A 20,751-nucleotide genomic window follows, 5' to 3' on the forward strand; every position below is an offset into this window, starting at 1 on the left:
CTTCAAAGAGGCTCAAATCGTCCTGCCCAAACCAAGAGGCTGCAGTCAAATAAACTTCATAGTGTGGGGTCTTACATTTAAATCTTTAGTCCATTTTGTTTTACAGGTGATGAGAGAGGCTCTACGTTACGGTCAGTGCAGCACCATGTATGTAGCAACTGTCTTCACTGAAAACAGAAGTTAAGAGAACTGAGCTTGTTCCGGCCTCTGTCGCTCACAGTGGTCTGTGTGTCTGACCCTAGTCCAGTCCCACTCTTTTCAGGAGACACTATTGGTTTGTAGCACATGTTAGGGTCAGGGAGTACAATGCCTCCTGCTTTGTGGTTTTTGTTTGGCTGTTTGGTTTTAGGGTTTTCTTTGCTCAGGATTTTGAAGTTCCACATAATTTTGGAATTGTTTATTTCTGTGGGGGAAATGTCACTGGTACTCTTCAGCTTATGTGTATATTCTCCTGTCTCTTGTGTTTTTCCTGGCCCCATAGCCTATCCATTGACTGCTGTTGTCAGGACCTCCAGGAAGGCAAGCTAATTAGCTGTAAGAACAGCCTGACGAAAAAATGGTCTCTGACAACAGCAACCATTTAATTGTCGCATTTTTCAGATATGAAGAACAAAAAGCATCTTGCCTGGTCTATGGAGAGAATTCTATCATAGCCAAGGCTATACAGAAAGACCTGTTTCAGACGGGGGCGGGGGGGGGGGGGGGAGGGAAAGAGAGGGGGGGGGGGAGAAAGAAAGAGAGGAGGGGGGAAGAAATATCTTTATATAGTTCTCTAGCAGCCGTTGTTTAGAGATGATATTTTGATGTGTATGGCACTATATCTTTTAAATTACTTTGAATAGTATAGGCATTTTAACAATATAGACTTCTCCACCCCACGAACATGGGATATGGTTCCATATGTATAATCTTATAGTATTTCATCATAGTTATCTTTCACCACCTATATTAGTTAGCGTTCCATCACTATGACAAACTACCAGAAGCACACTGTATAGAATAATAAGGCTTCTTTGACTCATAGTTTTAAAGGCTGATTATTGAGACGGCATGCTATAGATGTTTGTGAGCCTCTTCCAGCCCACCTTCCCCACCTCTCACTGTCTTTTCCTCTCCACCCAATTACCCCATATCACAAGAGATACATGTATAGAACCTCACTTGGTCATGTCTCTCCCTCTCCTCATTAAAATCACTAGTATTCCATCATGGACACGCCAACATAATGGCCGACTCTGAGGCTGGCTTTAGTGTTTAGAGGGATGGAGTATCTGGAAAGCTAACCAATATCGGAGGTGAAGGAGAACTCTGATGTGTAAGAATGGCCCCTATAGGTTCATATATTTGAATGCTTAGAGTGGCACTATTTGAAAGGACTAGGTGTGGCTTTGTTGGAAGTGTGTCACTGGGGGTGGGCTTTGAGGTTTCAGAAGCCTAAGCCAGGCCCAGGGGCTTTCTCTCTCCCGGCTGCCTGTGGATCTAGAAGGAGCCTGTAGCTCCTTCTCTAGCGCCATGTCTGCCTATGAGCTGCCATGCTTCCTGCCCCAGTTAAATGCTTTCCTTTATAAGGGCTGCCGTGGTCATGGTGTCTCTTCACAGCAATAGAACACTGACGAAGACAGGGAGACAGCATATTCTAACCATAGCAGTTCTTTAGTAGTCCATAAAAGCTGGAGGATTTTTAAATCCTTCACTAGAGACAAACAATAATTGTATGAAATGATGGGTATGCTAATAAGTGATATGATCACTACATAACAAAGCCATGGACCAAATCCACACATCCACCCCATAAGTAAGCACACTCACCACGTGTTAATAACAAATGCAGAAAACAAATTAAGAGATCTCCTCCATTGAACCTACAGAAACCGTGCTGGGAGCGAACTGCCTGCTGGGTCCACCACTATCTTCTACACAGAATGGAGAGAAGAGCTAACTATAGACTGTCACGGGCTTCACTCTCTACTCCCCTTATCCAAAAAATCGACTAGCATGAGGATTACTAATTCACAACAGAAGATAATCCAGTAACTACTCAATTGAAGTTCAGGAAGATAGTGTGCATCAGGTTTACCCAACTGTGTCTGCATTTCCTGAGTGTGGAATAATTGCTCATGAGAACACCCCAGAAGTACGTTTGGGAAGGAAAAGGAGGCAAACTCAGGAGGCACAAGCTTGCACAGGTGATTCACAAAAAGGCTGAGTATCTAGAGACAGAGGGAGTTGACGCAGAGGACGGTGATAAAACAGGACTTTCTCTGAACCACCAGCTCCCCAATAATGACACAGAGACTTATTATTAATGTATAAGCTTGGCCTTAGTTTAGGCTTGTCCCCAACTAGCTCTTATCTTAAATTAACCCCTTTATATTAATCTACTCTCTGCCATGTGGCCTGCTACCGCTCAGTCCTGGCATTGTCTCTTCCCCCTTGTCTGGCTGGTGACTTCTCCCATCGGTTTCTTTCCCCAAGTTCCTACCTCCTTACTTAGCCAATCAGAAGGTGCTGGAAGGGATGTTTACAAAACACTGAGACTCTGAACAAAACCAAAACCAAAGTCTGGTCTGCACTCAGCTCTCTGCTGGCACAGAAAGCAGCATTTGGATATACAAAGACAGCCTTTACACAGTGCACAGAAGATCACCTCAGCACAGTGGTCATGCAAATAGACTCTTGCCAGTCTCCCTCCCTGATGTTCTAAGAGTTAAACAGGAGCAAGTTGCCCAGGCTGGAAAGGCCAAGGGCACGAGAAGCCATTGCAGCCTTGCTATACTCAGGGTAGAAAGGGGTTATTAAGGTGTTTGTGAGTAAGAACACTGGGTGCAGGTAAGTTCCACCTGAACCACACTAGCAAGAGCAACACAACCAAACACTTACACAGTATCAAACACTTATGTGTCAGATATCATCTAAAATACACACACTCACTCACAGAGACACATATACACTCAGACAGGCACACACACTCGCTGACAGACACCCCCCCCCCTCAGACAAGCAGGCAGACAAACAGACATACACGCACACAGTCTTCCCAAATTGAAACTACTATTTTAAGCTGCTACATGACAAAGCTGCATTTAAACCCAGAGTCGTTGCTCCTCTGCTCTCATTGTGCAGCATATAAGAGAATTTTAAAAATCAAACACCCCTGTCACAAGAGTAAAGCTCCATGTTGTTCACAAGGACACTGCACCCATAGCTCTTTGTAGCTAATTCAGGGAGGACTCTTTCATCACAAGGAGACCACATCTCACCACTAAAACCATTGCTCACTACAGGAAATACAGAGGAAACCTACAAGAGTCCTCGGATTACAAGATAAAAAAACCCTCAAGTTAGGAAGTAAATATTGTTCTGCATTTTGCAGTGTACATGAGAAGAAGAAACCTCTATCAGAACTGAGTGACACAAGCTGGCAGCTTGGCCGTGAGTTCTATCTGCTGCACTGCCAGGGCCTGAAATTACTCTGTGAACCATGAAGGGCTGAGAGGTGTGAGAGGTGTGAGTGCTGGGGAGTCAACAACACACTAGGAAGCAGCCCCATGGCCAGAACAGGAGGAGGAAGCCAGACCAAACAGGACGTCTGCTTCCTGAGCCACTGCCTCAGGAGTTTCATTATTGTTGGAGAAAGAGGAATGGAGACTTTACAGAAAGTCCTTGAAACAATGTTATGGCTGTATACCTCCACATAAAATTAAAATAATTATCCACAAGTCCTCTGGCCACCTTGTGAAGTCTGGCAGAACTCTCCTCCACCTCTCCTCCCCACCTGGAATGCTGGTGCACTCTCCAAGGCTGTCCTGAAGGGGCTCAGGGTGAAGAGATCCCCCAGCCTTGCACTGACCACTAGCCCTTAGCCCTACCCTTTCCTGGGTCAGGAGTATTCACTAACAGTGACTGAAAGCATTGGTAATACTTAGGAACAAAAAACTCACAATGGTGCTTTCTGAGCTGCTCTATGAGGCCTGTGTATCACTGTATCTCTCTCTCTCCTTCCCTCCCTCCCCCCCTTACACACCGCAGCAAGTGAACAAGAGACACAAACATAGAGACACAGTAAGTCCTCGAAGCCTTTGTGTTTGCTAATCTGCATGACTGGCCACAGGAAGGTCTCACTGTGTCACCCATGTCTATTAAGTGTTAGGCTGCTTCCATTACCCAGGAGCCTGTCCCTGAGAGGAGCAACAGGCAGGAACAGGGAGCTGTGAAAGGCATGCAGAGCAGCCTCAAGGACACCTGGAGCTGAAGCTCACACTGAGAAATTGTAAAGTTATAAAATGTAAGACGCTTGTTTGCCCTGCCTACCCAGAGGCTTCTCCAAGTTCTCCTTACTGCTAGCTCAGGAATTACACCCTAGTTCCTAGAATAGCTATATGCGAGCTCCCAAATATCAGAGGTCCCATACGGTTTCCAGTAACTACCCTAGGGACCGACACCCAAGCCCCCACAAGAGGTCTCCCAACGCCAGATGTCCTAATGCCCATATGCTCTAACTTGATAAGCAACCCCACCTGCTTTGTGGTTTTAGCCTTTAAAACTAGCCTGTAACAGTCACTGGGGGTCCTTAGCCTCTCGAGTGCTGAGGGACCCTGGCGCGTCAGCAATAAATCTTTGCTTTTGCATCAGTGCGTTGTGCCTCGTGTGGTCTCTCACGGCGACCCCCTTCCCAAATTGGGCGTGAGGGTCCAACAACACTCATGCCTCCACTTGCACATTCCTGGGACCTCCACAGCTCATTCGGCTGATGGCTTTACCCACTCCCACCTCACAGAGATCTCTTTGGCCTCCAGGTATCCTTCAAGAGAGCAGCAGACACAAAGCTATCCCCAAGCCAATGTGAGGCACGGCAGCACTAGAGAAAACTAAAGATGTGAGTCTCACAAAATGAAAATCTCACCCCCACATTCACTCTTGTAGTGGTGCACGCCTATAATCCCAGCACGCAGGAGGCACAGGCAGGAGGTGAGTTCGAGGCCAGTCTAGTCTACAGAGTGAGTTCCAGGATAGCCTGGGCTATGCAGAGAAACCCTATCTCAAAAGGCCAAAAACAAATAAACAAAAGCACCACTCCCTAAAACACAAGGTACTGAGATCTGGCACCCCCTGAGGCTACAGAGTGAGGACAGCAGGCTGACAGGTCCTCCCTCCACTGTATGGCCATCCCTCTAGCTCATGAGCCTGTTCCTTACAGGCCCTCTCCATGAATCCTAGGGCCGTCATCCTTCATGCTAAAGGCACTACAAGGCCAGGTGCCAGGTATATCAGGCTATGCCTGAGATCACTAAGCAACCTGGGGACATAGAGGTCACTTTAAGCTCAGAACAAGGAGATCTCTAAGGTAGAGTACACCAATCAACATCTCAGCAAGGGAGGGGAAAGAATGACAGAGAAATGAGAAAATCACACACCGCATAAGAGACACACAGGGAGAACACTTCTTAAAGGCCCCAGGCCTGTGTTTCTTTCTAATAGAGCCCAGTTTGTGCTACAGAAACCTGTGACTTTGTCAAGCAGATCTGGAGCAGAGATGCCTCTTCTCCCTCAGCTCTCCCTCTTTATATCCTCCCTTCCCCACTCGACTTCCCTCTTTGCTGTAAAATGCAAGGTTTTTCTATGCCCAACTTAGCTCTCAGATAATGACAATGGAGACCTTTATATTTAGCTGGGCAGACACTCTGCTATTCTAACACTAGCATGGTCTACTTCCCGTCACACGGCTCGCTAGCTGCTGTCCTAGTCTCACTCTGCCACCTGCTTCTTCATCTGTGTTCCGATGGTGACTCCGTCTCCCCCTCTGGTCCCCACTTGAGATCTCCCCTTCTGGGGTCTTTACTCCTGTCTTAATTCTCCTGCCCTGCTACTGGCCGTTCAGCTCTTTATCTGACCAATCAGAGGTGATGGAGTTTACAGCATACCAAGACGGGAAATGCTTCATAATAGTGACAATGCCAACATCCCAACTGTAACCAGATCCCTGGGTACAGAAATCAGCATTTTGTACACAGTGTAAACAGACAGACAAACAACAGCAACAACAAAATACCATCCTCCAACACTGCAAACCCAAACAGAACTACCAGCTAACGTGACAAGGTAGCAGAGCACCATTCCTAGCATCCAGATTGACCTTGCTGGGTGTGCCTGGCCTGTGCGCAGGAAGCACAGCCTATGGACTGCTCAGCCATTGTGAATTTCTCACCCCTTACCATCCTCAGCATCTTTAAAAATCAAGCCTGGCCTAGAGAGAGAATGAAGTGGTCAAGAACACGTACTGTCCTTCCAGAGGACTCACGTTTGATTCCCAGCAAACAAGTCAGGTGACTCACAGCTGCCCACAACTCCAGCTCCTGAGGGACCGTCTGGAGGCTCTGTGGGCACCTGCCCTCATGTGCACAAACCTACACATAGGCTTTGTTTATAAAGCCAATCGGGCTGTGTGTGGTGTGACTCATACCTGTAATTCCAGCACTTGGGAGGGACAGCAGGAGGATAGGGAATTTAGTGCCAATTTGTGCCACAGGAGTGTCTGGCTCAAACAAAAACAAACAAAAGCCAAACAGGAGGATATGCTTGACCTGTGGCAGTACTCATGGCCTGGTGCCCTCAAGAGCTCAGCCAAGCTCGGGAAGGTGGGGCAGCCAGTTGCTAAGTGCCGGCAGGACTGACCTCTAGAACTCTGCAATACCATCTTCAACTACACCCCAGAAAGGATGCACAGACACTCACTGGGAGTTTGTTAAACAGTCTCACACAAATCATATTTCTCTTGAGCGACAATCAATAGCACACACATTCCTATCCCCAGAAATAGAAGCAGTGGAAAAACCCACGGATTAAAAGGGAGACATTCATACACCATGAGGCAAAGGGGTATAAAATGGTAAGCTTCCCTGATGACTTCTTATAAAACATGTAAGTACCGCAGAGCCCAGCAAATGCAGTTCTCATCATTTGTATCAGAGACATAAAAACTTATGTTCACGCAAAGACCTGTGCAGATGTTACTGAAAGCTCAGGACAGCCGGCTGCTCTCTGGTGGATAAATGGCTAAGCAAACTGAACTACAGGATACACACCAGTATACACTACTGAGCATGGATCATTGAGTCCTGCAATAACATGAGTGAGTGAATCTCCTGTATATTATGTTGAGTGAAAAAAGGCCACTCCCCAAAGATGACTCACAACTCAGCTTGTATAGCACTCTTGCAAGGGCAACAGTCTAGAAACAGTGAGTGGAACAGCGAATACCATGGGCTGAGGGATTACCAAGGGAAACACAGGCTGCCCTTGTGAGAATGGAAATGCCCATGCTTCATAACACCAATGCCTGTATCCTGTTTGTCATGTTTACTGTAATCATGCAAGATGCTACCACTGGGGCAAAAGGTGCAGAGGACCTCTGTATCCCTCCCTAAAACCACACATTAATGTACAATTATCTCAATAGAGTAAGAATCCAGAGCCTCAGTGTAGGCCCAGCTCTACTGGATGCCTCTGGCCCATGAGCTATGATCAGTTTCAGCCATGACTACACGAGGATCCATGTCCGTCAAGCGGCCAGCTGCTGTCCCTGGATGCTGACTGGAGGTGGCCAGAAGCGTCGGTCGGTCCCTTAGGACCCTACATAGAAGGTTTCATTATACAGCATCTGGGCCCTTCAAAGTCACGTGCTCCAAGACTGAAACAGAAAAGTACCCAGGCTGGAAGCCATGGTCTTCTATAGTAACCTCGGAGGTGATGGGCCATCATATTCTATTCATCAGAGCCAAAACAATAGGCCCACTTAACACAAAGCAAGGGGATGCCAGCAGGGGCCACATACAGGGATGAGCATCCAGGGGCCACCTCAGAGGCTGCCTACAGCATCATTCAAGGATGGCACTGTGCATCTACGTAAACGTCTAATGCTCCTACTGGAAATGGAAGTCATGATGGCAAAACAGACATCCGGTCCACATCCTTTCCCTCCCTGTTCTTTCCATGCCTAGCATGGCATCCAGTCCCAATGGCTGTTGTCTGTCATTTTCCACACTCTTGCTGGAGAAGCAGACCCAAATGGGTGGACTTGGACCACATGCCTAACCCCCCCCCCCCCCCCCCCCCCCGGGACTAGACCAACAAAACATAACAAATAAAAGTAAATCAGTGCTTCAGGACTTAAATAGGGTGACCAAATGGTTCTCTACCAGGACCTGAAATGGAAATAGCAAAACGTAATGTTTGTGAAGGGAATGGAACAATAAACCACAGCCCCACACTTTACTTCTGTTTCACAGAAGCAGAAAAAAAAAAAAAAAAAAAAAAGAAAATAGAAACATGTGGATAGAAATAATAATGTCATGGGGGGAGACCACCCACCCAGTCAGGTCCCCAGAGTAGCCCTGTGCTCCAGTTGCAGCCTCTCCCATAACAATCCTCTCTTTTTCAGTGACTCTGAAGCTCCTGAGACATCACAGGAGAGTCTGGACTGAAGACACGAGAGGGCATTTACTTGAAGCTAACACCAAATCAGCTCAGTGAAAAGTTCATCCTCATCATAGACACTGTTTCATAAGCCTGTGACTAAAGCCTATCATGGACAAACCACATAAATAAAATGTTTTGTTTTAAATCAGGGGATCGGCTGGATGTGGTGGCGCACACCTTTAATCCCAGCACTCCATAGGCAGAGGCAAGTTTCAGGTCAGCCAGGGCTACACAGTGAGATCCTGTCTCAATCAACCAACTGATCAATCAATCAATCAGAATATAGGAGGATAGCTCAGTCAATAAAGTCCTTGTCAAGTAAGTATGAGGACCTCATGTAAAAAGCCAGGAATGTAGCTTTCATAATAACTGAAGGTATGACAAAGGCTGTTGGGGAAAAAAAGTAATCAAAGTCTTCCTATCTGTGAACCCTGTGGACTACAATAATGATTGGCACGGGTGCAATCATGGCACAGACATTATGGGAGTAACTGACTGCTTTCTGATTGGCTGTAAGGCCGTTCTACAGGAGCAAACACATACCTGGTGTTAGTATCAGGCAGCGATACAGTCACCCCTAAAGATCCTGATGATGATGGGAAAACAGGCATCACCAAAGCCACTCCAGTAGCATGTCACTGGAAACACGTCACCACCTGCCGGCAGGTCTCAGACCCCCTAAGCCACATGTGCACCCTCTGCGCATGCGTATACACTTCTTGTGCATGCGCTACATAGCTTATAAAGGGAACTCCTCCCATTCCTCCCTCCTCTTTCCCCCTCCCTCTCATCCCTCATGTCTCCAGAGACTGTCTCTGTATTCTGTAATAACCCCGCCGCCGCCACCACCCCGCTGTCTGTCTGTCTGTCTGTCTCTCTCCCTCTCTCTCTTTGGTTTTTCAAGATAGGGTTTCTCTGTGTAGCCTTGGCTGTCGTGGACTCGCTTTGTAGACCAGGCTAGTCTCAAACTCACAGAGATCTGCCTACCTCTGCCTCCCAAGTGCTGGACTTAAAGGCATGTGCCACCAGGTCCGGCCTCCTAATGAACCTCTTAAGTGGGTCTGCTGCATGGCATGATTTCCATTCCTCCATACAGCTCTGCCGTTCACATCCTAACATCTGGTATGGCAAATGTGGCCCAGAACCAATGGTTGAGAGTTCACAGGTCCTAGGTTGGAACCTACTACCATTACTTTGTTAAATAGACAAAAGTAGCAAACTGCTCTCTAAATTCTTATCTTCTAGTAGATTGGTGCAGCTCTCAGACATCAAAGAAGCTTCTTTGTGCAGTAGATAGTACGTAAAACATAAATTTACAACTGGCCAAAGTACAGAGAATAAATGACAGTAGAGTGCTCAGCCACAAATGAGACATCTGTGTCCAACCCCCTTCCCAACGCTTAGGAAACACTGTGGAAGTAGGGACAGAAAGATTGAGAAAGCCAGAGGTCAGAGAAAACCAGAGCAAAACAGTCTTCTGGACAAGTCAGAACCACTGCACTCATGAACTCACAGCAGCTCTGGCTGCCTGAGTATGGCCTGCACAAGCTCAAGCCAATCAACATTCTATCATGGAGCTGGGAGGAGTTCACAGCCCTATCTCTAGCTGAGCAGTGACACTCAGTGGCATCTGCAGGGGGTAGAGCCAGTTTTTGTTAAGGTTGTGGCCTCATTCCTATGACTAATGTGAGCAGCACAAATTGGACTCAAGGTGTCACCTCCCAGAGGTCAACTACCTCAAGCAAGAGCATCTAGTTCCTGGGTCTCAATCCAAACAGCCTATATCAGCTCCAAGACCCCACCCTGCTGAGTCATAAAAAATCTACTTGCTTTTCTCTGTCCTCACTCCCCAAGAGGTGCCTTGGTTTGATCCCAAATAAACTATTCTTTCTACCCACGGAGTGGTCCAGTTTGGTGATTTCACTGCACCCTTGCTTACAGTCAGTGTTATACTGAACTCCCCAACTCAGTGCAGTAGTAACGGCAGTCCCATTCCCTCCCAGGCTAATGCGCCTCGCAGGGAGCTCTATGGCAGAAACCTGGTCCAGAAGCTGGTGTGGCAGAAGGAAGGAAGGGGCCAGGCCAAAAGAAAGGGCTGAGTCAGCCTGGAAAGTGGGACAGTAAAGTACGCCAGTGACTATGTCTTAAGAAGCTGCTCTGAGGACAGAAGCCATAACGAATGTGGGAGGGCAGGAAGAAACAAAGCTGAAGGAAGAAGGGGCCAGACGAGAGGAGCTGAAGAGCCACACTGTCCCAACACTCTCCCTTTGGTGACCCAGGTATCCAGAATGCACAGAGACAAAGCGCATGTGCACAGCAAACAGCTCCAGCAGTGTGTGGAAAGCACACTGAGCACTGAAGCTCAGCACCATCCTGTCAGAAATAAGTCTGGATAATTAGAGAGACCCACTGCAGCTGAAGTGTCTGGACGATGCAGACTTTACTCTGATCAAAAGTGCACTTGGTTTTCATTCCAAGGAAAGTGGTGGCTGCCTTTCCCCATTGGCTGGGGTCTGACCTCACACTCTTCATCAGTTAGGTCGTCTGAAAAGAGCCTGCACGTAGGAAATGAAACAGGACCCGGGAAGGGTCATCGCTCCTAGTGACTGAATTCCCAGAATAGAGCAGTGGGCCTTGGAGGAAACAAAGGGTTTCCTGGGTAGAGAGAATTAGAAAATTCGCAAGTCTTACAAGATGAAGTGTGGTCGTACTTTTTACCTACTTTATTGAGGTTCCTAATGCCTCTACCTCCCTTCCAGCCCTTATCCATCCTGATACCTTTCAAACCCCCAACATGAGGTAGGAGAGAAAGAAGTTTACTGGAGAGAAGGGGCGTAGGTCTCTTAGCCACTTGCTGCTGGTGAGGGTCGTTGGGCTCCTTGGGACAGTCCAATCCTCATTTCAGGACGTCTCCAACTTCTCATCAAACTGCATCAACAGCAGCAGCCAGGAACAGCAGCCTTCTTCTTTCTCAGAGCCTGCCTCAAAGCAGTATTCCTAGAAGCGTTCTCTGCCTTTCTCTGGGCTCTAATATTTATACCCTCTCAGAGTCCTCAGAATTCAACTATCTGTAGCTAGCAAAGGCCACACCACTCTCTTGAGTCGCATGAGGCAATTATAGTTAACAGCTGTGGATCAACTAAAGCAGCCCCATATCCCCACTTAGGGGATAGAAACAGTTTTTAAAGAAATCCAAACTTCCACTACAGTGAAGAGATAAAAATATTGTAATTCCTTGTTCTAGACACAAGTTATATTATTTAATAGGAAAGATTCATATTTGCTATCTCTCACTCTCTTCATGAAGACTCACCAGATGCCACTTGGGGGATAGCCCAGGCTGCCCATGCAGCACCATCCTCTTGAAGCCTTCGTCTGTGGTCTTTCAGCCTTGTCCCCCTCCCCCAAAGCTTGCCCAAAGACTAACTGAACTGTCAGTGTCTGGTCTGTTTTCTTACAGCTTCCTCTGAAGTCCAGGCAGGGCAGGGGCTGCTCCTGTGACCTCTTGCTGTGACCACCAGTCACTTGGGTTCGCTTCCTTCCCAAATGCAAGGGCAGTCAGCAGCACTGGCCTCAGTGTCCTGCACACAAAACCTCATGGCAATAGTAAAAGCTAGCTGGGGCCTTGAAAGTTAAAAAGTAGAAGCCTACAGGGGAACTAAAGGCAAGAAGTCACTATTCAACCAACATGGTCACGTTTTCCACTGGCTGAGAATCAGCTCCCAGCCTTAAATTAATAGAAGAGGGCTGCATCACATTACTATTTTTAGCATTTATGAAAAGTCTGCTCAGCTGTCCCCCATCAGAGTAAGAGGCACCAAATGCCTCCAATTTGTTCCAGAGTGGCTGCCAGAAAATAGCCTTCACTGAAATCAGTGGACACATGTTCACAACCTTTGCTGTGATTCACACAGATGTTTTCACTCAGGCTGGTACCCAGTGTCTGTTCCTTCCCGTCCTCTCCCATGTAAGACGCTCAATAACGGCAGTCAGGTGCTCCCGAGCTCTACCAGAGCGTCTCCGCTAATGCGACCTCATGGAATGGCTGTCTGAGAAATTCACACTGTGGCCATGCCTCACCTGCGAGGGCCATCCAGCATCTGCAATGGCGCTAGCATTTCAGATGCACCTACAATGGCTCTGGAGACAGTTGAGGCAACTGACTGGCCTCATAACAAAGTAATTCGCAATGCACACCTAGTGTAAGTGTATGTGTTTACCTTAATTGGCAAATGTCTACTGGATGCCTATTTTATATCTGGATTGTTCGCAACACTGGGAACACTTGCAAATTCCTGCCCCAGCGGCACTTCCATTTGGATAGGGCAGGCAGAGGATCCAAAAAGAAAGGAAAATAGAGCAAGATACATTCCACATAGATTTCTGCCAAGAGGCACAGCACAGCCAGGGGATGAACAGTTTAATATACTACTGATGAGGCAAAATGGGTCAGGAGACCAGAGAGAGAGAAGCAGAGAGAGATCAAAGGGGAGAGTGATCATAAGGGAGGAAGCAGAAAAGACAGGGTGGCTGGCATGGCATGGCTCTGTGGCAGGTTCCTTAAGCAGAAAGGGTTACAGGCACAGCTCATGGGCTACCATGGAAACAGTTAGGGGCTCACTTGGAGTTTCTTAAGTGCTCTGGGAGTTCAAGGCGGGTGGGGCTGGGGGGACTCCTGGCCAGCTGCTTTTGCCACAGTTGGAATTTTAATCCCCTCTGCCAAAAAAGAACAAAGGCAAAACCAAAAACCAGTCAAGTTCCCAAGCGAGCACTCAGAGCTCAGCCTATAGATCTATGGCTCTCCCCCTCTCTAATGCTGGGGCACTTTCACACAGTTCCTCATGCTGTGCTGACCCCCAACCAGAACAGTATTTCTTTGCTACTTCCTAACTGTAATTTTGCTACTAGTATGAATAAATGTAAATATCTGTGTTTTCTGATGGTCTCAGGCAACCCCTGTAAAAGGGTTATTTGACCGCAGCCCGCAGGGGTCAAGACTCACACATTCAGAACCGCTGCTCTAGATTCACATGTGGGTACAGCTGGATACTGGGCCAGGGCTGGGGTCTGGGGCAAGACTCAGAACACACAGGCAGAAAGCAGCCAGGCAAGCAAACCAGTTCACCGCAGTGGGAATCCGGCTCTGGCCTTCTCTTCTCCCTCCCAGCTTCCCACTGCCAAACAAGGCAAGGCGTTGGGAGTCTATCAGGGTAGCCCTGGGCCTGTCTAGGAAGACCTACTCCCCAAACTCCTTCAGCCTGATTTGTTTATCCAACAAACACATTGCTGTGGGGCATCTACCCTAACTCAGTACTCAGGGAAAACCAAGCTGATGGTACTAGTTCACACTAAATTCAAAGGACTGAGGGGTGCATGGTTCCACGTCAAGCCTTGGCCTGGCTGTCCAGGAGTCTGTGCCCCTGACTGATGAGTGGAAGAATGTCTGCTCTGCCCACTCTCATAACTGTCCCACATGTGAGAGCTCAGTGCACACGATGGCTCCCCTTGGTTGTCAGCTTGACTGCATATGAAAGTAACCAAAACCCGAATGTCTGGGCACACCTGTGAGCAATCTTTGATCTTTGAGGTGGGAAAATCCACCTTCAATCTGGGCACACCCCTGCTGGCAGCATGGAAGGAGGAAGCTTGCCTTCACTGTCTGCTTCCTGTCACTCTCACTGGCAAGCCCATCCCTTCACTGGCATTGGAGCTGACTTCTTTAGGATTCCAATGTACACCGAAGACCTGCTGAATCATCCAGCCTCACAGACTGAACAATTACTGCATACCTGAACCTTTGGTTGACAGGCGGCCACTTGTTGGACTAGCTAGACCACAGCCTGAAAGCCATTCTGAGATATATATATATATATATATATATATATATATATATATATATATATATATATTCTATAAGTGCTGTTCCTCTGGGAAACACTTACTAATACAGAACACTTAAAATTACAAGTGAGGCCAGAAGTGCTGGCACTCGCCTTTAATCTCTGCCCTTGGGAAGCAGAGGCAAACATCTTTATGAGTTCAAAACCAGCTTGGTCTACAGAGAATAAAGCCTTGTCTGGAAAAATAAAATTAATAATTGTTTCCAAGGCCGATAGTGCAAAAGCTGTCCTGGCCTGGAACCTGTGGCGATGAAGACTACATATTAGGGGCTGTCAGGCCTCAAGAGTTGCTGTGTTGTTATCCATCCACACATGCACAGGTACTCATAAAGAAGCCATACACCTACATGTAACACTTTCTAACAGCCAGGTGCACACACCCTCTAACAGCCAGATGCACACACCCTCTAACAGCCAGATGCACACACCCTCTAACAGCCAGGTGCACACACCCTCTAACAGCCAGGTGCACACACCCTCTAACAGCCAGATGCACACACCCTCTAACAGCCAGGTGCACACACCCTCTAACAGCCAGATGCACACACCCTCTAACAGCCAGATGCACACACCCTCTAACAGTCAGATGCACACACCCTCTAACAGCCAGATGCACACACCCTCTAACAGTCAGATGCACACACCCTCTAACAGCCAGATGCACACACCCTCTAACAGCCAGATGCACACACCCTCTAACAGTCAGATGCACACACCCTCTAACAGCCAGATGCACACAACCCTCGAACAGCCATATGTATGTACTCTCTCACAGCCATATGTACACTCCCTCTAGCAGGTCTGTTGCTGACACCAGAAAGGCCTCCTGAGTCTCACCAGTTCCTACAGAGCCCAGCCACAGACATAGAAAGGCAAGCAGCTGGATCCCAACATCTGTACCTTGAAGAATGTCAGCTTTCCTAATGCACAAAGCCAGTCAGGTCCTTCCTTATCAAGAAGGCCCTGAAGGCTGTCTCCTACAAGCAGGGCCAAGCCCCAGCACAGCCAGCCAATCCTCTACCACACGTAATAGGTTTTCCTCCCCCTCTCACTACTGTCCACTAGTGCTCTGATGCTTTCTTCACACAGAGACTGTATGCTCCACTCAACTGAGCCTTTGAAGCAGCAGTCTTGGCAGGGCTCCCCAGGACAGTGGAGTGACTGGACCTCAACTTATAAACACAGACCCTTGGCAAAAGCTAATGACACCGACCAACCCAGGGCAGGAATGCCTTCCAAGGGTACGTGTTAGACCAGGAAAGGTTCCTGACCATGCAGGGCTCTGTTTGATATCTGCCTGCCCCACCCAAGGAGAACCTCTCCATACCACAAATCATGCATCCAAGCTCAGCTGTGCTCACTGACATGTCACTAAGCCAGAGCTGATATCTCTCAGAGCCCTGTCACATGGGACAGACACTGGAGAGCCCAAAGGAGCTGATCTTTATTTGCTATTGCATAAGATGCTTTCAATGGTGAGAAAACTAACACATGGCCAGAAAGAGAGCAAAGCCCTGAGGATGAGCAAGGTGTAGAGAGAGGCCACAGGTCCTCGGAGGAACAGCAAGTGTGAACAGCAGAGCGGGCTAGCTAGCCACATGTGACCCCTGGAGCAAGCAAAGAAAAACAGGGCTGAGAAGAACGGAAGCCACAGTGCACACCTGGCCGGCCCTTCTGTTCCTCCCAGGGTGCTGCAGATGTGGTTTTCCTAACACGCCTTCAAGGGGACTGTTAGTGCACAGAACACAGGGTTGCCTTTCCCACCCACAAACCCTGCCTGGCCATTTTGCGGGGTTATAGAAGGGAAGGGGGCGGAGGTCAGGATCCAGAAGGGACTGTGCGGGTAGATGAGGTGGAACTCGGATCTGGGCTTGAAGCAAAGGAGAGGCCCTGCTCACCCAAGCCACAGCATGTTTCCTGCCCTGTCAAGTGGGAGAACAGCTGACTGGAAGTCTACACAGCTTCCTGAGCTCCACACAGGGTCAGACACCCTGGGCCTAGAAAGCGGCACAGACCCTAATTGTGCAGCCCGCACCGGGGCCACTGGGGAGCTGACACACATGGCTTGGTAATTTCACTCTTGGGAAGACATGTATGGAAACAATCCTAAGGAGAAAAGATAGTCTTGCTGCATGTGAACATCCACCATAGGCTAATTCACAATATTAAACAGCCAATGGAAGCACGGAAGCAGCCCAGGACAGGGGAATAAAGAGCAAAGTGGGCCAAGCTTCACCTAGTTAACAGGCCCCTCTGGAAACCTTCGAAGACCATAATCACACACAGCATAGGGAGGCGCCACACTGATGGCGCAGCTGATACCATCGCTGGAGTGTTCTCTGAGCTGAAGTGAGATCAGCGTCATACGTCGACATACACGAAGACTCAGCAGGATCTGAACACCACGTGTGGACTCCCCTTGTCCAAATCTTTACAACACTATGTATGTATCTGGGAACTAGTAGCAAATAGCAGGAATTGCTGATGCTGAGATCATGTGATGTAAAAACCTAACTTTTTCTATTTCATTACTGTGCTCAGCTATTTTATACATGAGTCTTTTTAAATCAAAAGAAAAAAGAGAAGGGTGGAACTCAAGTGGAAGAGCACGTGCCTTGCACATGTGAGGATCTGGCTAGGTCCCTGGTACAAGGAAAAACCAAACATTTTTAAAGTTCTCTGGGTACAGGGCGTAACCTTTACACTACAAACAGAAAGAAAGGAGGACAGTTCATAGAGACTTGACTGGCGTCTCTGGAACTCTGGCCACCAAGTGCATACACATGGGTCTGGGAGCACAGGCTTAACTCAGGCCCCATACATCCCATTCTCACTTTCCTGAAGAAGAAAAAAAAGAGAATTCCTGGATACAAACTAAACAACCAAAATAGCAAGAACACAGCAGTTAAACAGGAACAAAGCTGTCAACTAAATCACAAATGCAATGTCACAGTGAACACGTAAACACAAAGAGCAGCAATAAAGAACCAACTGAGGACAGCATTCGTGATGTCCCTTTGAAAATCACCGGGATTCCAAACCACCTGCTCAGCTGGACCGGACTGTGGCCACACGGACAGGCTTCCTGGCAGAACAGAGCGCAGACGCTGCAGGAAGCACAGCCCTGCGTGATCACTTTATGGCTACAGAAAGAGTTATTAACTCTAAGACCTTCTCAGTAAGGAGATCCTGGGCATGTGCAAGAGTAAACCTCTGTAAGCAATGTAGGTCCCAGAAGGCCCTGAGCTGTCATGGAGAGCCTGGGTGGCCTATGCAGTAAAGCCCCCACACGGAAGCCTTCCTCAGCAGACACGGCCCCTCGGCCTTCTCTTGAGGCCTGTCTCTATTTGCAAAGCTAGGGTAGAGGAACCAGCAGCATCCAGACCCCCCAGGCCCTCTGGGATTCACTGCCCTGCTTCCTGAACAGCTGGGGAGCTGGAGTATGGGCACCCTCCCTCCTCGCAAGCCAGAGGAGCTGTATTTTTCCCTGTACTGGGTACCCCAAAACACAAACTGACACAGAGCCCAGGGATCTGCTGGTGGACAGAGGGAGGGGAATCAGCAAGGCCAGCATGCTTCCTCCCTACCCGCTGTCCTTTGGTGTCACAGCCAGTCACAGATGCAGGACAGCAGCTGCCTTTTGCTAGTTGCCTTCTGCACATCTGCTTAGCCATGGAACCCTTTGATCAGAAGGCAGGCGATGGTAGTAGTGGGAGACAGTCTCTGGGAGAACAGTAGGGTCACAGTCAAGAAAGGGGGATGGAGATGGAGGGTATCCTGGTGTGTCCAGGACTGCTAGGGCAGAAGATCCCTGTAGGCTCCGCATCTGCAGAAGGCAGGCTGGAACAGCTCACGGATTGGCTCAGCCCCTCATTTCACAGGTGGGAAATAGACCTAGAGACACAGGGTACCTTAGCCAGAGCCATGGACACAGCTGGTGGCAGAGCAGACTCTAAGGGAACAGGAGTCACGCCTGTAGTAGGCAGCCCCGAGAGCTCTCATCTGGGTCATCCAAAGGGAGAGAAAGCTATCTGGAGAGGCAGGGAGCTACATCAGATAGACATGGCCTCAAGTTCTAGTGACTATATAAGCTGTGAGTAGATGATACCATCTCAGTTTACATGTCATTCACAGGACTAGGAGGCCAAGCAAAGGGACAAAGCTGCACCTGGCTCTATGGAGGCCCCTGAGCCCCTGCCTCCCTCTGAAACAGGGTACCAGCCATCCTGAGCCCAAAAGTGCATACAGCGCCTGACACCCCGGGCCACTGCTCCTGGCCATCCAGGTTACCTTTGGGCATGATCTGGTGCATGGCAACGGAGAGGAAGAAGATGGAGTCGCTGTAGTAGGTCCCTGAGCCAGCACTGAAGTGCTTCTGCATGGCCTCCACGATGGGGAAGAGCTTGTCCGTCAGCACAGCAACGTCATGGAAGATGACCTGTAGCGGGGAACAGGAAAACCACCAGTCAGCCGATCCTCTGTCTCCATGAGTTCCAGACACCACAACACACCCCTGAGCACAGGTGGCAGAGACAGACAGGGCAGCAAGAGGAGCTAAGAGGATGTGAGGAAAGGCTGAGCCAGAGCAAGTGGGGAAGAGCAACCAGGAGCAGAGCGCAGGCAGCACAGGGGCTGGCTAGGCTAAGGACACTGGTAGGGACAGGACAGCAGACAAGCGTAAGGAAAGACAAGGGATGGGCCCAGCCCTCGGGTTGCTTCTTAGCTGGCTCCCTTTGTGTTGATAGTGGCCATGCTGGCAGGAGAAAGGTCAGGTGTGGGAACTGCCTGAGACATTCTCAAACAGGCGAGCTCCATCCCACTCACCTTCTCCTTGGCCCATGACTCCTCCCAGGCTTCCCATGTCACCACACCTGGACTTGCAGAGCCTTTGGTCACTGTGCCCAGGCCTTCATCATTGGTTCCCCAGCTGGTGGCCACTGCTTTTCTGTGTTTGCTCTAAATTTCTAACATTTTTTACTTCTCTCCAAACTACATTTCTTTTTTTTTTTTTTTAATATTTTATTTAATTTTAATTTATGTCCATTCGTGTGGGAGTGTCAGATCTTGGAGTTACAGACAGTTGTGAGCTGCCATGTGGGCGCTGGGAATTGAACCCGGGTCCTTTTGAAAGAGCAGGCAATGCTCTTAACCACTGAGCCATCTCTCCAGCCCCCCAAACTACATTTCTTTTAGCTCATGTTTACTTCTGTCCCTGGTATCCTTCTAAAACACTACTGAGCTCAGTTTAACCAGGAGTGAGCAGTGGCTAACACCTATGAATTCTAATGCTCTGGAGGCTGAGGCAGAATTACTCCAAGTTCAAGGCCATCCTGAACTACACAGTGGGTTCCAGGCCAGTTACAGAATAGCACTCTCTGTCTCTGTCTGTCTCTCTCTCTGTGTGACTCTGTCTCTATGTCTCTGTCTCTCTCTCTCTCTCTCTCTCTCTGTGTGTGTGTGTGTGTGTGTGTGTGTGTGTGTGTGTGTGTGTGTGTGTGTGTGTGTTCTGCCTGCACACCAGATCTCATTATAGATGGTTGTGAGCCACCATGTGGTTGCTGGGAATTGAACTCAGGACCTTTGGAAGAGCAGCCAGTGCTCTAACCTCTGAGCCACCTCTCCAGCCCAGGAACATGTCTCAAAACAGCAAGAAAACCAATTTCACTTATCACGTCAGTTCTTGTTGCTCCCTCAAGTTGGCTCTGTGCAACTTTAAAGCCTGCCCTGCCCATAAAAGCGGTTAAGACTTCTTGACATTTTGCTTCCCAGGTGTTGTTTTCCTTCATCCCTTTTCTGCCCATCACACCGCCCCCCCCCCCACAGTTTTCTTTCTGTGGCCTCTTAGTTAGGCCAGTTCTTGCAATTTCTCAACACTAATCCCAAATTACATCTGTCTCCCACACCTCTTGCAGCCTCTGGCCCTGCCCTGTGGTTTCCTTCACAGCTAACCTCAGTCCCCACAAATACCCTCTGTTGTACCTTACAGTCATTTTCCAAACACACAGATTTGTACACTCTTCTTAGCTTCACCAAAGCTAAAGCCCCCAAAGCTCACCTCTCTCAGGTCCAAATCCCCTTGCACGGCCTGCAGTGGTGGCCCAAAGTTGCCTCCCCACCTGCCCTCATGACAAAACAGAACCATCCCCCTCATCCCACCCCACCAGCGGCACCGCTATGGTTCATGCCCTCATAAATCTCCACTTGTGTAGAACCCCCTCTTCCAGCCTTCCTTGCAGCTTTCACACCACCTCCCATGATCCCCCAGGCCCCTCCTGCACCCATTTCTTATGGAGCATCACTGGTTATGACTGTTTCCTGGCCTGTAACAGGGGCTACATTCATGCCAGGCCATTGGCATGGGCTTGTAACCCAAAGG

General features: G+C 48.6%; 1 protein-coding gene across 1 annotated transcript in view; it reads right to left on the reverse strand.

Moving 5' to 3' along the window:
* Xxylt1 (xyloside xylosyltransferase 1) overlaps positions 1-20,751 on the reverse strand; it is a 133,230-nt gene that overhangs the window by 86,726 nt on the left and 25,753 nt on the right. Inside the window, exon 2 of the mRNA XM_051150823.1 lies at positions 18,666-18,813. Coding sequence (XP_051006780.1) covers positions 18,666-18,813 — 148 coding nt within the window. The remainder of the gene's footprint in view (positions 1-18,665; positions 18,814-20,751) is intronic.

The sequence above is a fragment of the Acomys russatus genome, chromosome 8 (assembly GCF_903995435.1).
Source record: "Acomys russatus chromosome 8, mAcoRus1.1, whole genome shotgun sequence".
Taxonomy (NCBI): Eukaryota; Metazoa; Chordata; class Mammalia; order Rodentia; family Muridae; genus Acomys; species Acomys russatus.